The sequence below is a fragment of the Ipomoea triloba genome, chromosome 10, assembly GCF_003576645.1.
Source record: "Ipomoea triloba cultivar NCNSP0323 chromosome 10, ASM357664v1".
Classification (NCBI taxonomy): Eukaryota; Viridiplantae; Streptophyta; class Magnoliopsida; order Solanales; family Convolvulaceae; genus Ipomoea; species Ipomoea triloba.
The window spans coordinates 15,256,241-15,273,534 of record NC_044925.1 but is presented as its reverse complement, the minus strand read 5'-3'; the positions used below and the strand labels follow the sequence as shown (position 1 = coordinate 15,273,534).

At 33.4% G+C, this 17,294-nt stretch overlaps 3 protein-coding genes across 7 annotated transcripts; 1 reads left to right on the top strand and 2 right to left on the bottom strand.

The window, feature by feature from the left end:
* Window positions 1–201: 201 nt before the first annotated feature.
* Window positions 202–3,346, top strand: LOC116033662. Its single transcript, XM_031276420.1, has 8 exons — window positions 202–677; window positions 1,027–1,113; window positions 1,203–1,460; window positions 1,658–1,822; window positions 1,929–1,982; window positions 2,082–2,228; window positions 2,709–2,970; window positions 3,011–3,346. The coding sequence occupies exons 1-8, from the start codon at window positions 483–485 to the stop codon at window positions 3,124–3,126; spliced, it is 1,284 nt and encodes a 427-aa protein (XP_031132280.1). The 5' UTR covers window positions 202–482; the 3' UTR covers window positions 3,127–3,346.
* A 2,597-nt stretch (window positions 3,347–5,943) lies between these two features.
* LOC116031643 lies at window positions 5,944–8,028 on the bottom strand. 5 transcript variants are annotated; one of them, XM_031273903.1, is made up of 6 exons: window positions 7,951–8,028; window positions 7,770–7,813; window positions 7,448–7,676; window positions 6,542–6,827; window positions 6,361–6,438; window positions 5,944–6,260 (listed from the first exon to the last, which is right to left on the bottom strand). In XM_031273903.1, exons 3-6 carry the CDS (start codon window positions 7,633–7,635, stop codon window positions 6,210–6,212), a joined length of 603 nt encoding a protein of 200 aa, XP_031129763.1. In that variant the 5' UTR covers window positions 7,636–7,676; window positions 7,770–7,813; window positions 7,951–8,028; the 3' UTR covers window positions 5,944–6,209. The 5 variants fall into 5 exon arrangements, with proteins under 5 accessions (XP_031129763.1, XP_031129764.1, XP_031129760.1 ...); XM_031273904.1 differs by having other exon boundaries at window positions 7,770–7,818; window positions 7,951–7,989; XM_031273900.1 differs by having other exon boundaries at window positions 7,448–7,813.
* A 4,450-nt stretch (window positions 8,029–12,478) lies between these two features.
* LOC116031721 (peptidyl-prolyl cis-trans isomerase FKBP15-1-like) lies at window positions 12,479–16,126 on the bottom strand. Its single transcript, XM_031274002.1, has 6 exons — window positions 15,968–16,126; window positions 15,760–15,809; window positions 15,022–15,084; window positions 14,616–14,706; window positions 13,185–13,289; window positions 12,479–12,758 (listed from the first exon to the last, which is right to left on the bottom strand). Exons 1-6 carry the CDS (start codon window positions 16,020–16,022, stop codon window positions 12,670–12,672), a joined length of 453 nt encoding a protein of 150 aa, XP_031129862.1. The 5' UTR covers window positions 16,023–16,126; the 3' UTR covers window positions 12,479–12,669.
* Between the last annotated feature and the right edge of the window lie 1,168 nt (window positions 16,127–17,294).

Here is a 17,294-nt window from a genome sequence, read left to right as displayed (position 1 = left end):
AATATAAAAAGAAGAAAATATAGAATTTAATGCTCCACTCTCCTCCACTGACCACTGAGCCATGAATCCCCACTTTCCATTCGCAGTCTTCCCTTTTGCAGAGTGTCCTTTTTACCCCTCCCTCGTGTCTTTCAGAAAATAGAATAAAATCATAACAAAATATTTAATTCAAAAAAAGGGGAGAGTATATTATAACGACAGAAGAGAGACGGACACCTCTCTGGATTTTCATTGGATTTCTCGAGCTGCAGAAGAGAGAGAAAGAAAGAGAGAGAGTGAAAACCATCACACTCCCACTGTCCCGAAACGCTTGGGGGGGCATTGTTAAGTCTGAGTGAGTGCGTAGGATAAGCAGCGTTGGGATGCGCAGGATAAGAGTCTGCTTCCTTGTAGCCATGGCCAACTACTGATAATCGACTCTGAGAGTCTCTTGTTTTCCTAGTGGAACTTAGCCGGCCGGGGGGGCTGTCTTGTTTGTGGGAATGGCGTATTTTAGCAGTAGGCATTGCCGGAAGGGGAGGAGGACGAGGGTGGTAGCACTAGCTCTGTTCTTTCTCTACTTCTGCGGTTGTCTCGTGTCGCTATCTTGCGCTGCTAGGTTGTCGGCCTCCATGCAAAAGCTTGAGGTGCAGAAACACTTGAAAAGGCTAAACAAAACTCCCGTGAAAACAATTGAGGTAACACCCCCTTCTACCGACATTTCTGTGCTTTTCTTGATTTTTCACTTCAAATTTGATGGGTATAATAAAGTCTTTTATCCTGGGTAGCCTAAATATTTTTTTGAGTATTAACCAGGAGTGATTTCTTGAATGGCTATCTGGGTTTTTCTGAAGGTTTTTAAATGGAATGATTTTTCTCTGTTTTCGGACTGATTTCATTTTCTTCAGCTATCTTCTTCTTTCTTTTATGCCTTCAATAAAGTAGAAGAAGTTTACAGTGTTTAAATAGAAGTTATGGTTTGAGTATCAAGAAAATGATTGAAGTTAAGAACTTTATAGTGGTGTGGTTTTGATAAACTATAAACAGAGTCCAGATGGAGATATCATTGACTGTGTACACATCTCCAAGCAGCCAGCTTTTGATCACCCGTTCCTAAAAGACCACAAAATCCAGGTTCATTCTCCTTTTCCTACTTTTTTTTTCCAGGTATTTTAATATGTTGTTCTGATCATTTTACTTGTATTATTTCTGAAAATGTTCAGATGAGGCCAAGTTACCACCCAGAGGGGCTATATGATGTGAATAAGGAATCAATGGGACCTAAAGAAAGAACAGGCTCTATTGCTCAGTTGTGGCACATGAATGGAAGGTGCCCTGAGGGTACCATTCCTGTAAGGAGGATAAAGGAAGATGATGTGTTGAGGGCGAGTTCGGTGAAAAGGTATGGGAAGAAGAAGAGTAGAAGCATCCCTAAGCCCATGGGGAGTGATCCTGACCTCATTAACCAAAGTGGTCATCAGGTAATTCCTTAACTAACAAGAAGATAAATCAGCTTAGGTTGCCCATAGCTGACAGGCTCAAACTCGAACTTGTGACCTTGTGGTTACAAGTTTGTATCCTTGGTAAGCTTGGTTTGGGGCTACCCCTTATCAAGAATGTTTCTTGATTTGCCTTTGCATTTGTGAATTTGGTTCTGACTGCTTTTGTTGATGACTAGCATGCAATTGCTTATGTTGAGGGCGAGAGGTATTACGGAGCAAAGGCCACTATTAATGTTTGGGAGCCACAAGTTCAGCAGCCAAACGAGTTCAGCTTGTCTCAGCTCTGGATACTAGCTGGTTCTTTTGGGGAAGACCTTAACAGCATTGAAGCTGGATGGCAGGTATATTTTCCCCTAGTTCTTGTGATTTAAATTTTAAAATGAAGATACAGTACCAAGATTTTATCCACACCAGATACAATCTAATGTAATGACATATGTATCATAGGTGAGCCCGGACCTCTATGGTGACAATAACACAAGGCTGTTTACTTACTGGACAGTAAGTTTACTGATTTACTGTAAATTTCTAATGAATACAAAATTTACAGTCTTTGTAATCTTAATGAATTTCACTGATGTTTCCCAAAAATATCTGTAGAGTGATGCATATCAGGCCACAGGTTGCTACAACCTCCTTTGTTCTGGCTTTATTCAGACTAACAGTGAAATTGCAATGGGTGCAAGCATCTCTCCTGTTTCTGACGATCAAAACTCCCAGTACGATATCAATATTCTTATCTGGAAGGTAAATTCCAAAAATTCCCCCCCTTGAGATTTCTATTAAGTGGTGGGCACCACCCACCACCACTTGGACCGAGTCAAATAAGTGAGGTGAAGGTTATATGGTTCACTTGAATAATTATTGAACATTATTGTGCAGGCAAAGTAGCTGAGCATATAATTGAGTAACTGTCACAAATAAAATCGTTACTTGTAGTATATTGTGGAGAAATTTAGGAATGAATGAATTAAACACTGCAGTGCAGATATGTTAAAGAAGAGACCGTCTCTTTGTACATTATCATTACTATTGCACACACTGTTCCACTTGTGGCCGAAAACCTCGAGGGCCTTGTTCTCCACTCCACAATATATCACTTATTTAGCTGAAACAGTTGATGATTACAACTTTTGGGCACTTTTCCTTTGCCAAAATTACTACTTTTTCAGTTGATGATCAACCTCTTTGAACACTTTCTGGTGGGTCGGTTGGTTTTTCTTGTAGGATCCAAAAGGAGGGAACTGGTGGATGCAATTTGGGAATGACTACGTTTTGGGTTACTGGCCATCGTTCTTGTTCTCGTATTTAGGAGACAGTGCATCCATGATCGAGTGGGGCGGGGAAGTGGTGAACACGGAGGCGGATGGCAAGCACACGTCCACCCAAATGGGGAGCGGCCATTTCCCGGAAGAAGGGTTTGGGAAGGCGGGTTACTTTCGGAACATCCAAGTTGTTGATAGCTCCAACAATCTCAAGTCCCCTAAAGGCTTAGGNTGATAGCTCCAACAATCTCAAGTCCCCTAAAGGCTTAGGCACATACACAGAGCAGTCCAACTGCTATGATGTCCAAACAGGCAGTAATGGGGATTGGGGTCATTACTTCTATTTTGGAGGCCCTGGTAGAAACCCTAATTGCCCATGAAGCTAAAAAGTAAAAAGGAATTGTCATCATATCTGTATAACTCATTCAATGCACCAAGCACAGTCTAAATGTCTAATGCCTCCTCTAGTCTCTACCATCTTCTGTGTTAGTTTTATATACTATTACTAGGTTAAGTTAGTAGAAAATGTCAACTTTTTTTTCTAGAGCTTAGTTTTGACCACCCTTCTTATATAGCCTTTTATTTAATTATTTTTTTTTTAATTTTTTTTTTGAGTTTGGGAGTTCCTACATGCAAGTGAATGGCAAAGTGGACAAGTTTCTTAAAAGCTTAAAAAGAAAGTAGCCTGGCATTAGTTTTGTAAGTTTGACCTCGTATGTTCACACACCCCTCCCTTGATAATAATAAAAAAAAGGCAAAAGGGTCAAATAGACCCATGTACTACCATTGATTGTTCATCTAGCACCATGAATTAAAATATGGTCCATCTAAGCCATTATACTCTTAATAATTTTTCATCTAGCATTTTTAGCCAATTTCTAACAAGTTACCCATCTAATTTGATGACATGGAAAAATAAAATTAGAAAAAATGATGACATGTTATTTATGTGGATGTTTTGGATGATTTCTACCCTATTTCATTAATGAAAAAAATAATTTCTTGCAATGAAATAGGGTAGAAATCAAAATTGTTATATAAAGTTTTAATAATTAATATCACTTTTGGTCCCACGACTTTTGAGTTTTATCAATTTTGGTGCACAACTTTAAATTTTTTCAATTTTGGTCCCTAACTTTAAAATTTTTATCAGTTTTTATCCTTCCGACCAAATTGACGGTGAAATGTTGTCGAATTTTATATTTTAAGGGTAAAACCGTCATCTCAATGAAATGTCTTCATTATCTAAACAAAATCACTGTAAAATCATATTTATAGGTGTTTTATTGGCGCAAATAGTGAGGAAGACAGACAGAAACTAGATAGAGATCTACGAGATTTATTGCATCGACGATTGACAAATTCTTATTTTTCTCTTAATATGGTTTTTCTTTTGTTTAGATATTGAAGATCTTTCTTTGGGCTAATGATTTTGTCCTTAAAATATAAAATTCTGCAACATTTTGCCATCAATTTGGCCGGAAGGACCAAAACTGATAAAAATAACAAAGTTAGGTACCAAAATTGAAAAAATTTAAAGTTGTGCACCAAAAGTGATAAGACCTCAAAAGTCGTGGGACCAAAAATGATATTAGTTCAAGTTTTAACTACAGTGTATGTATAGCGGGGTATTCACTATCGTTCGGCAATGAGATTTCATGGAAATCGATATATGAAAATTAAATTATTTTTATAATAACTTAAGATATTGTATTGGGTAAATTTTATTTTATTTTAAAAATAAATTAATATTTTTGGATTTTTGGATAATTGAATAACTTAAGATATTGTATTTTTAATTTGGATGATTTCTTGCAATGAAATATGGCAAAGATCAAAGTTGCTATATAAAGTTTCAATTACAGTGTACTGTGTATGTATAGCGGGCTATTAAATGTCGTTCAACAATGAGATTCCATTAAAATTGATATATGAAAATTAAATTATTTTTTAAAAAATAATAAAATTTACCCAATACAATATCTTAAGCTATTATATTTAATTTTCGTATATCGATTTTCATGGAATTTCATTGCCGAACAATTTTGAATACCCCACTATACATACACAGTAGTGTAGTACACTGTAGTTAAAACATTATATAACAACTTTGATTTGTACCATATTTCATTGCAAGAAATCATTTTCTTCATTAATGAAATAGGGTAAAATCATCCAAAACATCCACATAAATAACATGTCATCATTTTTCTAATTTTATTTTTCCATGTCATCAAATTAGATGGGTAACTTGTTAGAAATAGGCTAAAAATGCTAGATGAAAAATTATTAAGAGTATAATGGCCTAAATGGACCATATTTTAGTTCATGGTGCTAGATGAACAATCAATGGTAGTACATGGGTCTATTTGACCCTTTTGCCTAAAAAAAATTGTAATAATTTTACATTTGGATTTAAAATATTAAATTTTTTCTCAAAGGAGTAGACCTATTATTGCGAATGCTATTCCATTTCAGGCTTATTCTACAAACCAAACGTGCCATAAGGAAAAGTGTAATACTTATAATGTACTCCGTAATATTTTACATAAAAAATTTTCAGACATAATATTGACCCGATCTGACCCTATTTGTATTAGAAATAAAGATTTGTTAAACGATCTAACACAAGTGTGAAACTAGATAAATTCTCCTAGATAGCATGGAAAGGGGAAACAAAGAAATAGACAATTCCTTCAGAAGTTTCGGTACATCATAACCCTTTCTTTTTGGAGTATTTTCCATTTAATTAGACAAAAAAATTGTTTGGAAAGAATTTTCAACCCCTCAAGTCTAATTGTTATAACATGTGGATCCTGATTAAAAAAAATTATGTGTTTGCATTTAATATTCAGTTAATAAATTATGTTTCTAAATAAATTAAAGACACATAATAAATTAACTACAAGCTCATAATAAGTTAACTGCAAACACATAATATACCATTATTATATTTTATTATATGTACCCATAGTTAACTTGTGAAAATTAGGTAAATTATTCTGTGAATCCGGATCCAAAATACACAATTTACATATTGAATGTTCACAATTTGAATTGGGTACATGGTATAACTATTGCATCTTAAACTATTGGACCACAGCAACTGTTGAGATTGGATTGGTAAATACTTTGAGGCCCAAGAGATATGGGACTTCCCTTGTCTATCATGGACCAACTCTAGTGACAATTTCTGCTTCCTTTTTCTAAGGCAGCCATAAAATAATGATGCTGTGAGTTTTAAACACAAGCATGAAATCAGGGAAAACAAATGCTTAAATAAAGACAATCTGAAAAAAGGGTATTAACATCAAAATGGGATGAGATTAGCACAGCACAACACATCATAGCCCAAATTTCTACTCCCTCAACACTATCTATCACTACTACAAGTTACCAAAAGGGAAATATCAAATCAATCTCCATCTCCAGCCTCTTCTCTTATCTTTTCCTCTCCCAAATCTCATTCCGAGTCGCTTTCCATGCTTCCCATTGCATTTAACCCTCTTGGCTTCTGCAACACAAACAAAATCCAAAAAAAAAACCAGTCTTTGTTAACATGGTAGATAGCTCAAAACAACCATTTTTTTAAAGTATGAACAATGGCTAAATACCTTCTTAGAAGTCTTCTTCTCCCTCACTTCATACCTCTCCTGACACAAATCCGACAACCATGTACCTGGAGTCACCAACTGCGAGAAAAGAAAGGTGGGAGTTTGGTTAGGAATGAGATTACAGAGATATCAGAACAACCCGAATTGTAAAAAGTTTGTTTTCTTCTTTAGATCTACTTACAAGAATGGTTCTTTGAATCAACTTTGCCCTCTTCTTAGGCCTCTGAGGAAGTTTACAACCTTTCATGGCCATGAAATCTTCTTCTTTCTCTTTACTGGATAATGTGACAAGCAGTTTTGGCCAAACCACCTTCTTCTTCTCCTCCCTCGAGTCCATAAATAACTTGCTATGCTCATCCAATCCTACCGATCCTCTCGTGGTGTAATACCTATCTTCTTTCTCTGGAGACAATGTTGTTGTCTTTTTATTCTCGTGGTTTCCATTAGATCTATTCGTCCCCAAATCCCTATAACATCACAAAAAATTTCAGCCCATACTTTTCTTTCAGTACCACTCAAGCTTAAGTTTCATCCCGGTAGACTAATCCATTTTGGAAAATTTGGAATCTACGAACAGCTATTACTATCCAACCAACAAGATAAATACTAAACAATTCAAAATAGAAAAGAATCTTTAGACCTAGTCAGGAATAACAGTCACCATTTTCCAGAAGAGATGATAGCATATTGACCAGATTGAATCCATTGTATAAACTCTATACTCTTAAATTCAATTCAATAACAGAGTAACTTTGTATAATTGTAATACTCAACCACTACCACTAACAGACCAAAACTCCATTTTAAGAAAAAACCATATATTAGCAGCTTTCCAACATTTTAGTAAATGATTACAAATCAAATCTCAGAGAATTTTCAGGGAAAAATTAAAACAGAGTACACAAATCTCCATCTGTACTGGAAAATCTAATCAAGATCCAAACTTCACCACTAAAAACACAAGAATGAGTGTTCATTCACAGTTTATCCCACAAATTTTCTCAATAACCTAAACAAGAATATCATCACTAAAAATAATGCATCTATCAAAATTGAAAAGCAAATATTCTGAGTTTCTTGTAGTTACCTGTTGATACGACAAGGAGATGAAGCATTAGCAGCAGCAGCATTAGCCTCTTTGCTATTATCAACAACTCTAGATGTGATTTTCCTCTTCACCACACCCCCACCCCCATCTGATTTCCCATTTGAAACCGATTCCTTCACCTTCATACATCTCAGTCTTTTCCTATTCCCCCACTGTAACTTATCCATACTCCTCTTCTGTCTCTGAATATTTCTGTATTCTATATACCCTTCAACCAGATAACCATAAAGGCGGCCGTGAATTTATACAACAGATAGATTTTCACAGGAAAAACACCCAAAAAAATTGCACTGAGTCCTACCAATAGATCTGCGGATATGACTTCAAATACTCTCCAGAAAATGTCTGCACTTCAGGAAAAAAAAAATTTAAAAACACTGGTCGTTATTGTAACTAATTCCCATGAAAAGGGACTAAACACACGGAGAAAAGATGATTACATGAGACATATAAAGAGGGAGAGCCGGAGAAAAGATGATTACATGAGACATATAAAGAGGGAGAGCTATCTTCTGGAGCAGAAAACACCAAGAATTATGAGAAAAAGATTGGATTTTTTTTTATAAAAATAATTAATTATGAGAAAAAGATTGGATTTTTTTTTATAAAAATAATTTTCTTCTCCTGAGAAGAAAGCAATGTTCTTTCTCAGGGAAAATTGAGACTAAAAGAGAAGAACAATTCCAATCTCCTTCAAGATCTTGTCTTTCTCTCTAGGAATCAGAGCAGTTGATGTGTTTGTGTAGAGTGATGAAGATATATATTTTTTCTCTTCTTGCGTCTCCTCCTTAACCTTAACAGTTGAGTGGTTTCTCTCTTTCTTTCTTGGTAAAGAGTAGATTTAACTGAGATAAATCTTGGCCGTCGATGATGAATGGACGGCTAGATGGAATTCCCTCCCAAGTTCCAACTCACATAAGTAGCCTTGTTAGGATATACGGTCACGTGACTATCACGCTCACTCGATCCTTTTATTTTATTTTTCTGCAACCAAAACCCTATTTTCCATTATATTTGGGATTTATTTAGGGAAATAAACCGATTAGAAAGTCATTTTTTTTTAATACTACTAACTCTATTATAATACAGTATTACAATGCAGTATCTGTTCATAACTACTTTTCTCAACCTATTGAAGCACAAGAGTCAGCATACCCACCACCTCCCGTATAAAGGGAAGGGTTTGATGCCACTGGACTACAAGGTCCTTGGCGATTAGAAAGTCATTAATTAGCTAAAAATCTTGTAGTTAAACTATGGTTCTCCTCTAAACTGGAGGTCACAAGTTCAAATTGATTGGGTGCATTAATTTTTTGGGTTCAAAATTTATCAACATTCACTATTTTATTTTTCATTTTTTTTGTGAGCTTATCCGCCTTAACTATTTTTTAATTGTTTCTTTATTTATTATCGTTTCTAATTTTTAATTGTGATTAAAATTATTATAATTTATAATTTAATTAAGCCAGTCAAAATTTTATTTAATTGATAATTATAAAATTTGAATTAAAATAGTATTTGATTGAAATTAAGTTGTACTACATATCACTCAAAAAATTTACTAGTACATTAAAAAATTGTTTATCACATAAAACATTAAAATTAGAATGTTTGAAGATTTTTTTATATAAAAAAAGGTTGAAAGTAGAGGTATTTATAGGAAAATTTTGAACATTTCAATTTTTTTAAAAAAAATAATAAATTATTGCTTCCATAGCTCTGCATGACTCCACTTGCACCCGAGGTGTTTCAGAGTGGTCGTCAGCTTAGCGATCATTTCGAATTTTTCTCTACTAGCAACCACTTTGAAACATCTTAGGGGCAAGTGAAAGGCATGCGCTTTATGTGCTTCCCAAGTACGAATTTTCTTCATTTTTTTTACTAAAAAAAACAATTGTTGTAGTAGAATTTGATTTTTTTTTTAATTTTGCCAACTTATTCATGGTTATTGGTTAAAAAAAAAAAGAAAAAATGAATAGAGGTTATTAAGTCAACATAAAAATCACTCTACAACCTCCATAGGAAGTGCTTTTAGGTGAAGCTTTTTATTAACTCTAGCTTAGTCAATTCATAATACTTCACAATACTTCTATTTTTTTTTTAATGTTCTTGTTGTTAGACCTGTCAAAACGGCCAACTTGGCATATACAAGCCAGCCCATCACGAGCTAGCAAATATACAGTGAGGCAGCGAGTGGGCTATTCTTAGTCCAACCTAATGATCACTTTGAATTCCTCCTTGTTGATGTACAACGGTCTAAAATTGGATCATTGTATGGAAACATGAGAAATTCAAAGTGGTTGCTAGTCTAGCAACCACTTTGAAGCACCTAGGGGACAACTGAAAGCCACGTGCTTGCTAAGGCACCCGTGTGCTTTCCTCGTGTGATTTTTCTTTTCTTTTCTTCTTTTTCTTTTTTTTTTTACCCAAAAATCATTTGTTGTAGTAGAACATAATTTTTCGATTTTGCCCACTCATTCTTGAAGATTTGGTAAAAAAAAAATTTTAAAAAAAAATCAAATGGAGATTACTTTTTTTTTTGAGAACAAGCCAAATGGAGATTACTAAGTAACATAAAAGTCACTCAAAAATCTCCACATGGGTGCTTTTAGAGTTTTAGGTGGAGTTTTTTCTTCACCATACCTTTTTTTTTTTTCTTTTTTTCTTATTGTTAAAGCTGTCAAAATGATCAATTTAGCCCCTACAAGAGCTCGTCACAGGCTAACAAATATATGACATAGGGTGACAGAGCATTTCCAACAATAATCTATTTCCGAGCAAGGAAAGGAATATGAGACAAATGGCATGCTTCTTGTACCATATGCCAATTCAAATATTTAACATGTTGAAAGGACATTATGGTTATGAATTATGTGTATTATGGTTATGGATTATGTGTGTTAACCATTGGAGTAGTGTAAACACTAAAATCAGTTATGTGTACATGTGTGACAATTTTTTGTGCATTCTCTTTTGACATTCTGTGTATTCTTTACACGAATTTTGTGTATGGTATTAGAATAGTATACATAATTATATACTAGAATAGTATAATACACATAATCTCTAAATAGAATACACATAATCATAAGTCTAAGTATTATGATTTATGTTTCATGAGGCATGACATTCAAATCATTAATGTACAGAATTATATGTTAGAATACACATAATATCTTAATAGAATACACTTAATCATAAGCCTAAGTATTATCATTTATGTTTCATGAAGTATGACATTCAAATCATTAATGTACAGAATTATATATTAGAATACACATAATTTCTAAATAGAATACACAGAATTACACATAACGGGGATTGGACGAACGGAACGGTGTCCATCGCCCGTCAACTTCCTACTATCTTAGTTAAACGACGTCGTTTCGGAACAGAGTTCATAGTGCACTATGGACCCTGATCCACGGTATAAGGATTGATGGGCGGGTGGTTAGGCTATGGTAGAGCTATTCTCGAGCTAACAAATATATAGGTGATACAGACCCAGACTATATAACCAGTAATATTTAAACTTTAATTTGTAATATGTTGTAGTTAAATGAACAGATACTACAATGTAACAGAGTCAGTAATACTCAAAAAAATGTTGTAGTTGAAAATGCGTTAAGCGGCACAACTTGGCGGGGATTATTATTATTATTATTATTATTTTGCAGTCATTGCCATACATTTATGTTAATTCTTGAGTAATGCAAGAAAAAATTAACTGGGAAAGACATGTAGATCTTGTTATCTAGTATCTACTTAAGATAACTCTATCTCCTTTTAAAGTGATAATAGGACTCTTGATTATTTAATACTCTGCAGTTTGTTGCAGGAAGACTCCTTGAAACAACGAAAGGCATCCGTCTTAAACCAACTTCTTGAAGCCTTTAAAATCTGTTTAAACTTCACGCCATGATGCGACATTCAGGCCTAATATAGTCTAAATAAATAAATTAAGCTCATAATTAAACTATAATAGTTTGACAAATAATTAGCCAACAAAGAATAAACTTATGGCCAAGGACCTTGTAGTCTAGTGGCATCAAACTCTTCCTTTTATTTTTCAACCTTCAATAGGTTGAGAAAGTAGTTATGAACATATACTGCATTTTGTGTACCATTTGCAGTTTTGTATGAAAGTCTCTTATTAGTGATAAATTATGACATAATGCAACACTTGATCATTTATAAGCTCTAAATTAGATATAGACCTTTTCTTTATTCTTCTATATGCATTTAAAATAAACGTTATATTTTGTTCTTTTTACAAAAAAAATAGAAAGGTAGAAAAACTCAATCGTTATATCGTGGACCAGGGTCCGCAGTGCACTGTGGACCCTGGTCCGAAACGACGTCGTTTCGAATGTTAGTGGACACGAATGACTTTAGAGAATACATAGAATCCTTGTCTAGAGTACACAGAGTGACTTAAGGAAATATACAAAATATTGACACAACTACACAGAAATCATCCTCCTAATATTCGAATACACAAAACATGTCACAACCTATGTTTAAGTACCCCGTACCCCTAACATGAATACACAGAATCGTAGTCTTCAATACACAGAATGGCTTCAAAGAATACACAGAATATTAACACAAATACATAGACCGGCCGAAACGAAAAACGTGATTTTCAAAAAAACAAACCATTAATTAAAATGACCAAAACGACGTCGTTTTGGTACGGGGTGCACAATGCACCCTGATCCACGATATAAATTGCCAGAAAAACTTATACTCAAGTAATTCAACAAAGAAGAAAAAAAAATCCAAAATTACCAAAACCACTCGATCTTTTAATTTCTGAAAGAAAAAAAAAATCACTCAGGGTAAATGCATTATTTAAAAAGTCCAATTTGATTTTTTTTTTTGAACAACTTTTAAGCAAAATTATTCAAATGCACCAAACGGGAAGTCTTGTGATGATGTCTAACCTCTTGAGTATCTTCTTGTTTTATAGGCCTCATCAGGTTGATAACTGACGAGAAAGAGTGAATAAGGACATCCAGGCAACTTTCGAGACCATTTGATTAGTGTTATTACTGATGTGTTGTTGCAAAATACAGATCAGAATATTTAGTACACAACACAAATAAAACCACTCAGGGACTGGCTAATAATGTTCCCATGACCCAAAAATCAAAGCTACCAGAAAATAACAACTTCACGTGTTTCGATTCACCGTAAGATTATAGTTCACTCTCATCAGCTTTGTCTCCTGCTGATGTCTTTCCATTCACGGCAACAAGCTCAGTGTCAAAGATAAGTGTTGCACCACCTGAGTATTCACACATAAAATTTTAGTTGAACTGCAATACCAAAAAAACCCGGAAAAGAATCCTAAAACCACTTTTGCTTATCATTTAAAACAATAATGAATTTCCAAGCAGGGAAAGAATTCTGAGACAAATGGTATGATTCTTGTATCATATGCCAATTCAGATATTAAAACTGTTGGATTTTACTCGAGAAAGGACATTAGTTTGTACTTAATAAAGAATGGTGATGATGCAACCAAAGTTAATGGATACCATGTTAACATCAAATTGTTATTAAAGATTTAATACTAGAAACAGAAGAAAGTATGATTATGGCTTCATGCTTCTTCACTCTCTCTCTCTCTCTCTCTGCATGCCTGAGTCAAATGTATTATGCTTCTAAACAAGAATTTGGGATACCAAGAAAATGATGGTAGTATTATTACCTGGGATCTTAGGTGGGGACCCACTATCTCCATAACCAAGTTTAGAAGGTATTTTCAATTTTCTCTTCTCTCCCACACACATTCCTAGTAGTCCTTGATCCCATCCTGTTCACCAATAAAGCCAGTAAGGAAAAAGAACATATAAATAAAAAGAAAAATATCTTGGTGCCATTGAAATGGAACCCTTTGCACATATAGAAGTGTCTTGTCTGAAGGACAAATACAGTGAAGAAGAAGTCCACTCAAGTTCAATCACATATTTAACACAAAAGTTTTAACAGCATGGACTAGTAATAAAAGTATAAAACATCTATTTGAGTATTTGACATAAGTATGAAGAAATATTAAAATCAAATTGATCCAAAGAAGAACACGAAGGGTTTAGGAAATAGACAAATAGTGGTTTTTCCATATTGGTATGCAATTTTATTTTTATTTTTTTGGAAAAAGTATGCAATTAATCCCTATGCGGCTATGCTAATCAAAACGATCATTTTAATCCCTATACCATTAAATTTATCAATTTAATCCACGTACTAGTAAAACAGTGATAATCAAGGATAACAATTTACTTTACTAGACTACATCATCGTTATTTAAGGAAAAAAAAAACACATCAAGTCAATATTCGCATTAGAAGCTTAGTAAGTTGATGTTGTTTAACTTCGCAGTGCAGTAGATGAATTGAAAAACTAAGTAAGCAGGTGCTCATCATATTCTCTTGACAAGGGACCAACTGACCAAGGGTGGAAGACCAGAATTTTACGGGGGCTGGACTAACTCTTGCCATGTACAGTATACAATTTTAGGCTAAATTTATATAATTTTTTATTTTTTATTTTTTTACATTTAGTTTAAGTTTTTGAATTAAGATCTTGATTTTGAATAATTTAATTTTATTAAATCAGTTCTAACAATTTAATATGAAGTTTATTTTGAATAATTTTTTTTTTATTAAATCAGTTCTAATAATTTAATATTAAGTTTACAAATTAAAATTTTGGGGGCTAGGAGGGGGGTGGCAGGCAACTTAGTTTGAGAAAAATGATGAGTAGAGGAGGAAAAAGGTTTTGGCCCCGCCTCTACCTTGGTGGTTTAGAGGTGGCTTCTTGATTGATTGATTGATTTATTTTGTTTGCTAAATGACATGGCAGCCTAGTCAATCAACCAGATTAGAGACACATAAGCAAACTTAACAGTGTTGAACTGACAAAGTCTTCTGAGATTAAATTGACCAATTTAACAGTATAGGACTAACATTAACATTTTTCAATGGTGCTAGGATTATTTGGATTACTTAAACCTTCCATGACTGATATTATTAGGTATTCTTTTTGTTAACCCTTGAGCTTGGGGAGTCCTAATGTGATGCTCAAAAAAATTACTCTAGTAGTAAGGGTCTCTCATTTTCCTATAAAATATTTAATATACCTTTAATCACTTGACCAGTACCAAGCTCAAATTCAATGGGGTCACCCCTTTCATAGCTGGCATCAAATTCAGTTCCATCAGTAAGTTTTCCCTGCAAAGACCAGCAGTAAGCTCCAAAACTGAGCAGGCTACTAAATTCAAATAATGCTCATTTTACCAGATACAGGACAGATCTTTATTAGTGGCAGTATAACTAAACACAGTATGCCAGCTCAAAATACAAACTGAGTAACCATTTTTGCAGGAGTAAATCAAATATCTCATTTAAGTGCAGGTTCCACCATGCTAATATATAAAAATTACTCACTGTCACACAGATAAATTTCAATTTTATAATTTGATTTTTTTTTCTTTATTATGTGTAAATATCAAGAATAGAAGTACTAGTAGTAATAGTTATACTCACCCGATAGTGTACTTTGACTCTGTCACCTTTATGAGCCTGGAGTTCACAAGTCTTTGGCTTATACTGCAACAATTGAGCCAAAAGCAGAGAAGAATAATAATGAGTGGGTTCTAAATAAGCAATACAAGAAGCAAGTCCAAATATAAAAATAAATCAATAGAGATTAAGGGGAGAAATTGAAAAACATATCTGAAAAATTAGATAAGTTATGCCAGTGAAAGCAGGGGGCTTGGACCTTGTATCAAACAATGTGAACTCTAATTTAGGCACATACTTCTTTCTTGATTATCTCTAATGGCAATTAAGAGACCAGAATATATGTGATACACAGTGAGTAACTAATTAGAAATAGAGAGCCTAATATCAAGTGTTTTTAGCTTATTTAATTCAATAATCAATAAGAAATTCTGAGTGGACCATATATTATTCACAATCCGAAGTCATAAATCATAACTAATCACCCTAATCACAATCCACGATTCATACAATATCACCTAATATTCTATCTAATGAGATGAGATAAATGAAATCAAAGATAATCATTTCCAGGCAGCAATGCTTTTTGCATATGAATATCATATATTTCTTGTGAAATCATAAACTCATAAATGCTTCGGCTTAAGCGATTCCAAAAAGAAAAAAAAAATTAAAAATAAAATAAAAACACTAGACAGTTCTCACATTAGAAATGAAGGAATTATATATAAATGAACAGAAATTGAAATCCCAAAGATTTACCTTCACACCGATCTGTAATTCCGTAACATCACCAGATTTCTTCGCTGCAACTGGAAACACAGAAAATTCAAAACTGAAAGGAATTAGGAATTACTCCATTGTCAGCTCAAAGAGCGAAACATTACCATAAAAGATAAAATCCAACAAAATCCACTTAGGAAAGTAGCAACAGTTTCATAGAAAGGAAAAAAGAAAAGTATTTGATTACCTAATGCTAAAACCGCGAGAAGTAGAAGAACTGAAACCGCATAGCCGAATCTCATTTTCACTGTATTTCTCGAGTTTCCTCTCACTGCAAAATTGGCCTTCCAGTCAAGTGTGCTTAAGCTTCAGAATCGAAGTTAGAGATATAATTGGCCGCGATCGGGTCTACGGCTAACAACGGTGAAGCTCCCACGTAATAATACGCATCACTACCCAATAAGGACAGAGAGACATGATTGCGGTTTGCCATGTCAGCTTCTAAGAAATTAAGAAATGACATCTTAACCCAAACTTAAAATCACCTATTATATAATAAAAAAATATTTCGAATTTCAATGTTTTAGAATAAAATGTTGTTTCAAAATATGGACTTACCAAACACTCTTTACGAAACATAGTCATTATGTACCTGTAAAACATAATTTGAATATCGTTTTAAATTAGAGTTCATAATGCAAGATGAATCATAGTTAATTATATAATTTGCCCCTACTGTACCTCCAAGTTATGAGGGGATACATTGAGTCAATCTAGTTTTAAGATTTAACTATACACTTATGTGTACAAAGGGTCCAATCCAAACCCAAATTCTTAATTGTTCGTGATAGGAAGTTTTAAGTGGAACTTCTTATCCAATACACCAATACTCTAAAGGCAAAAGTACTTAATTGTTATCCTCAAATTTGACACTGACCTTTTTTGTCAATGAGCTTATAGCGAATTAGGTTAACAGTTAATTATCAATTGATTATATTAAGTAGTTTGACTAGCATGTAGAGAAATGTTAAGTTAATTGACATCATGTTAAATGATTTATGAGGACATAAATTTGTTTTATAATAATAATTTATTAATTATTTAATATTTATACGTAAATAAAAATATATCCTTTAATAATTAATCTTTACAATAATAAATAATATTTAATTAAAAATATATTTGTTCACTATTTTTTAATAAAACAAATAATTTAAAATTTAAAATAAAATTAAAAAAAAATATTGATTAAAAATAAAAAGTTCAAAAATGAGAGCAATGAATCTTATTGTTTAAGAATAAATGTGGAGATACTAGAGAAATTTGATATTTTTCTCATATAATGTCAAAATTAATCATGGTTTCAAGTAATTCTTTTTTTTCAAACTTAGCTTTTGGGTATAAAAAATCATTCTCAAAAGCTATTTACCAAACACTCACATTAGTTGCTAAAGTCAAACAAAAAGTTATTTATCCGCAAGAGTAGCTCAAGTAGTCAATCAACCAATATTTAATCTTGCTTCCAAACCATCATGGTGGGGCCATTAAGAACCTGATGAGTCATTAAGAAATTT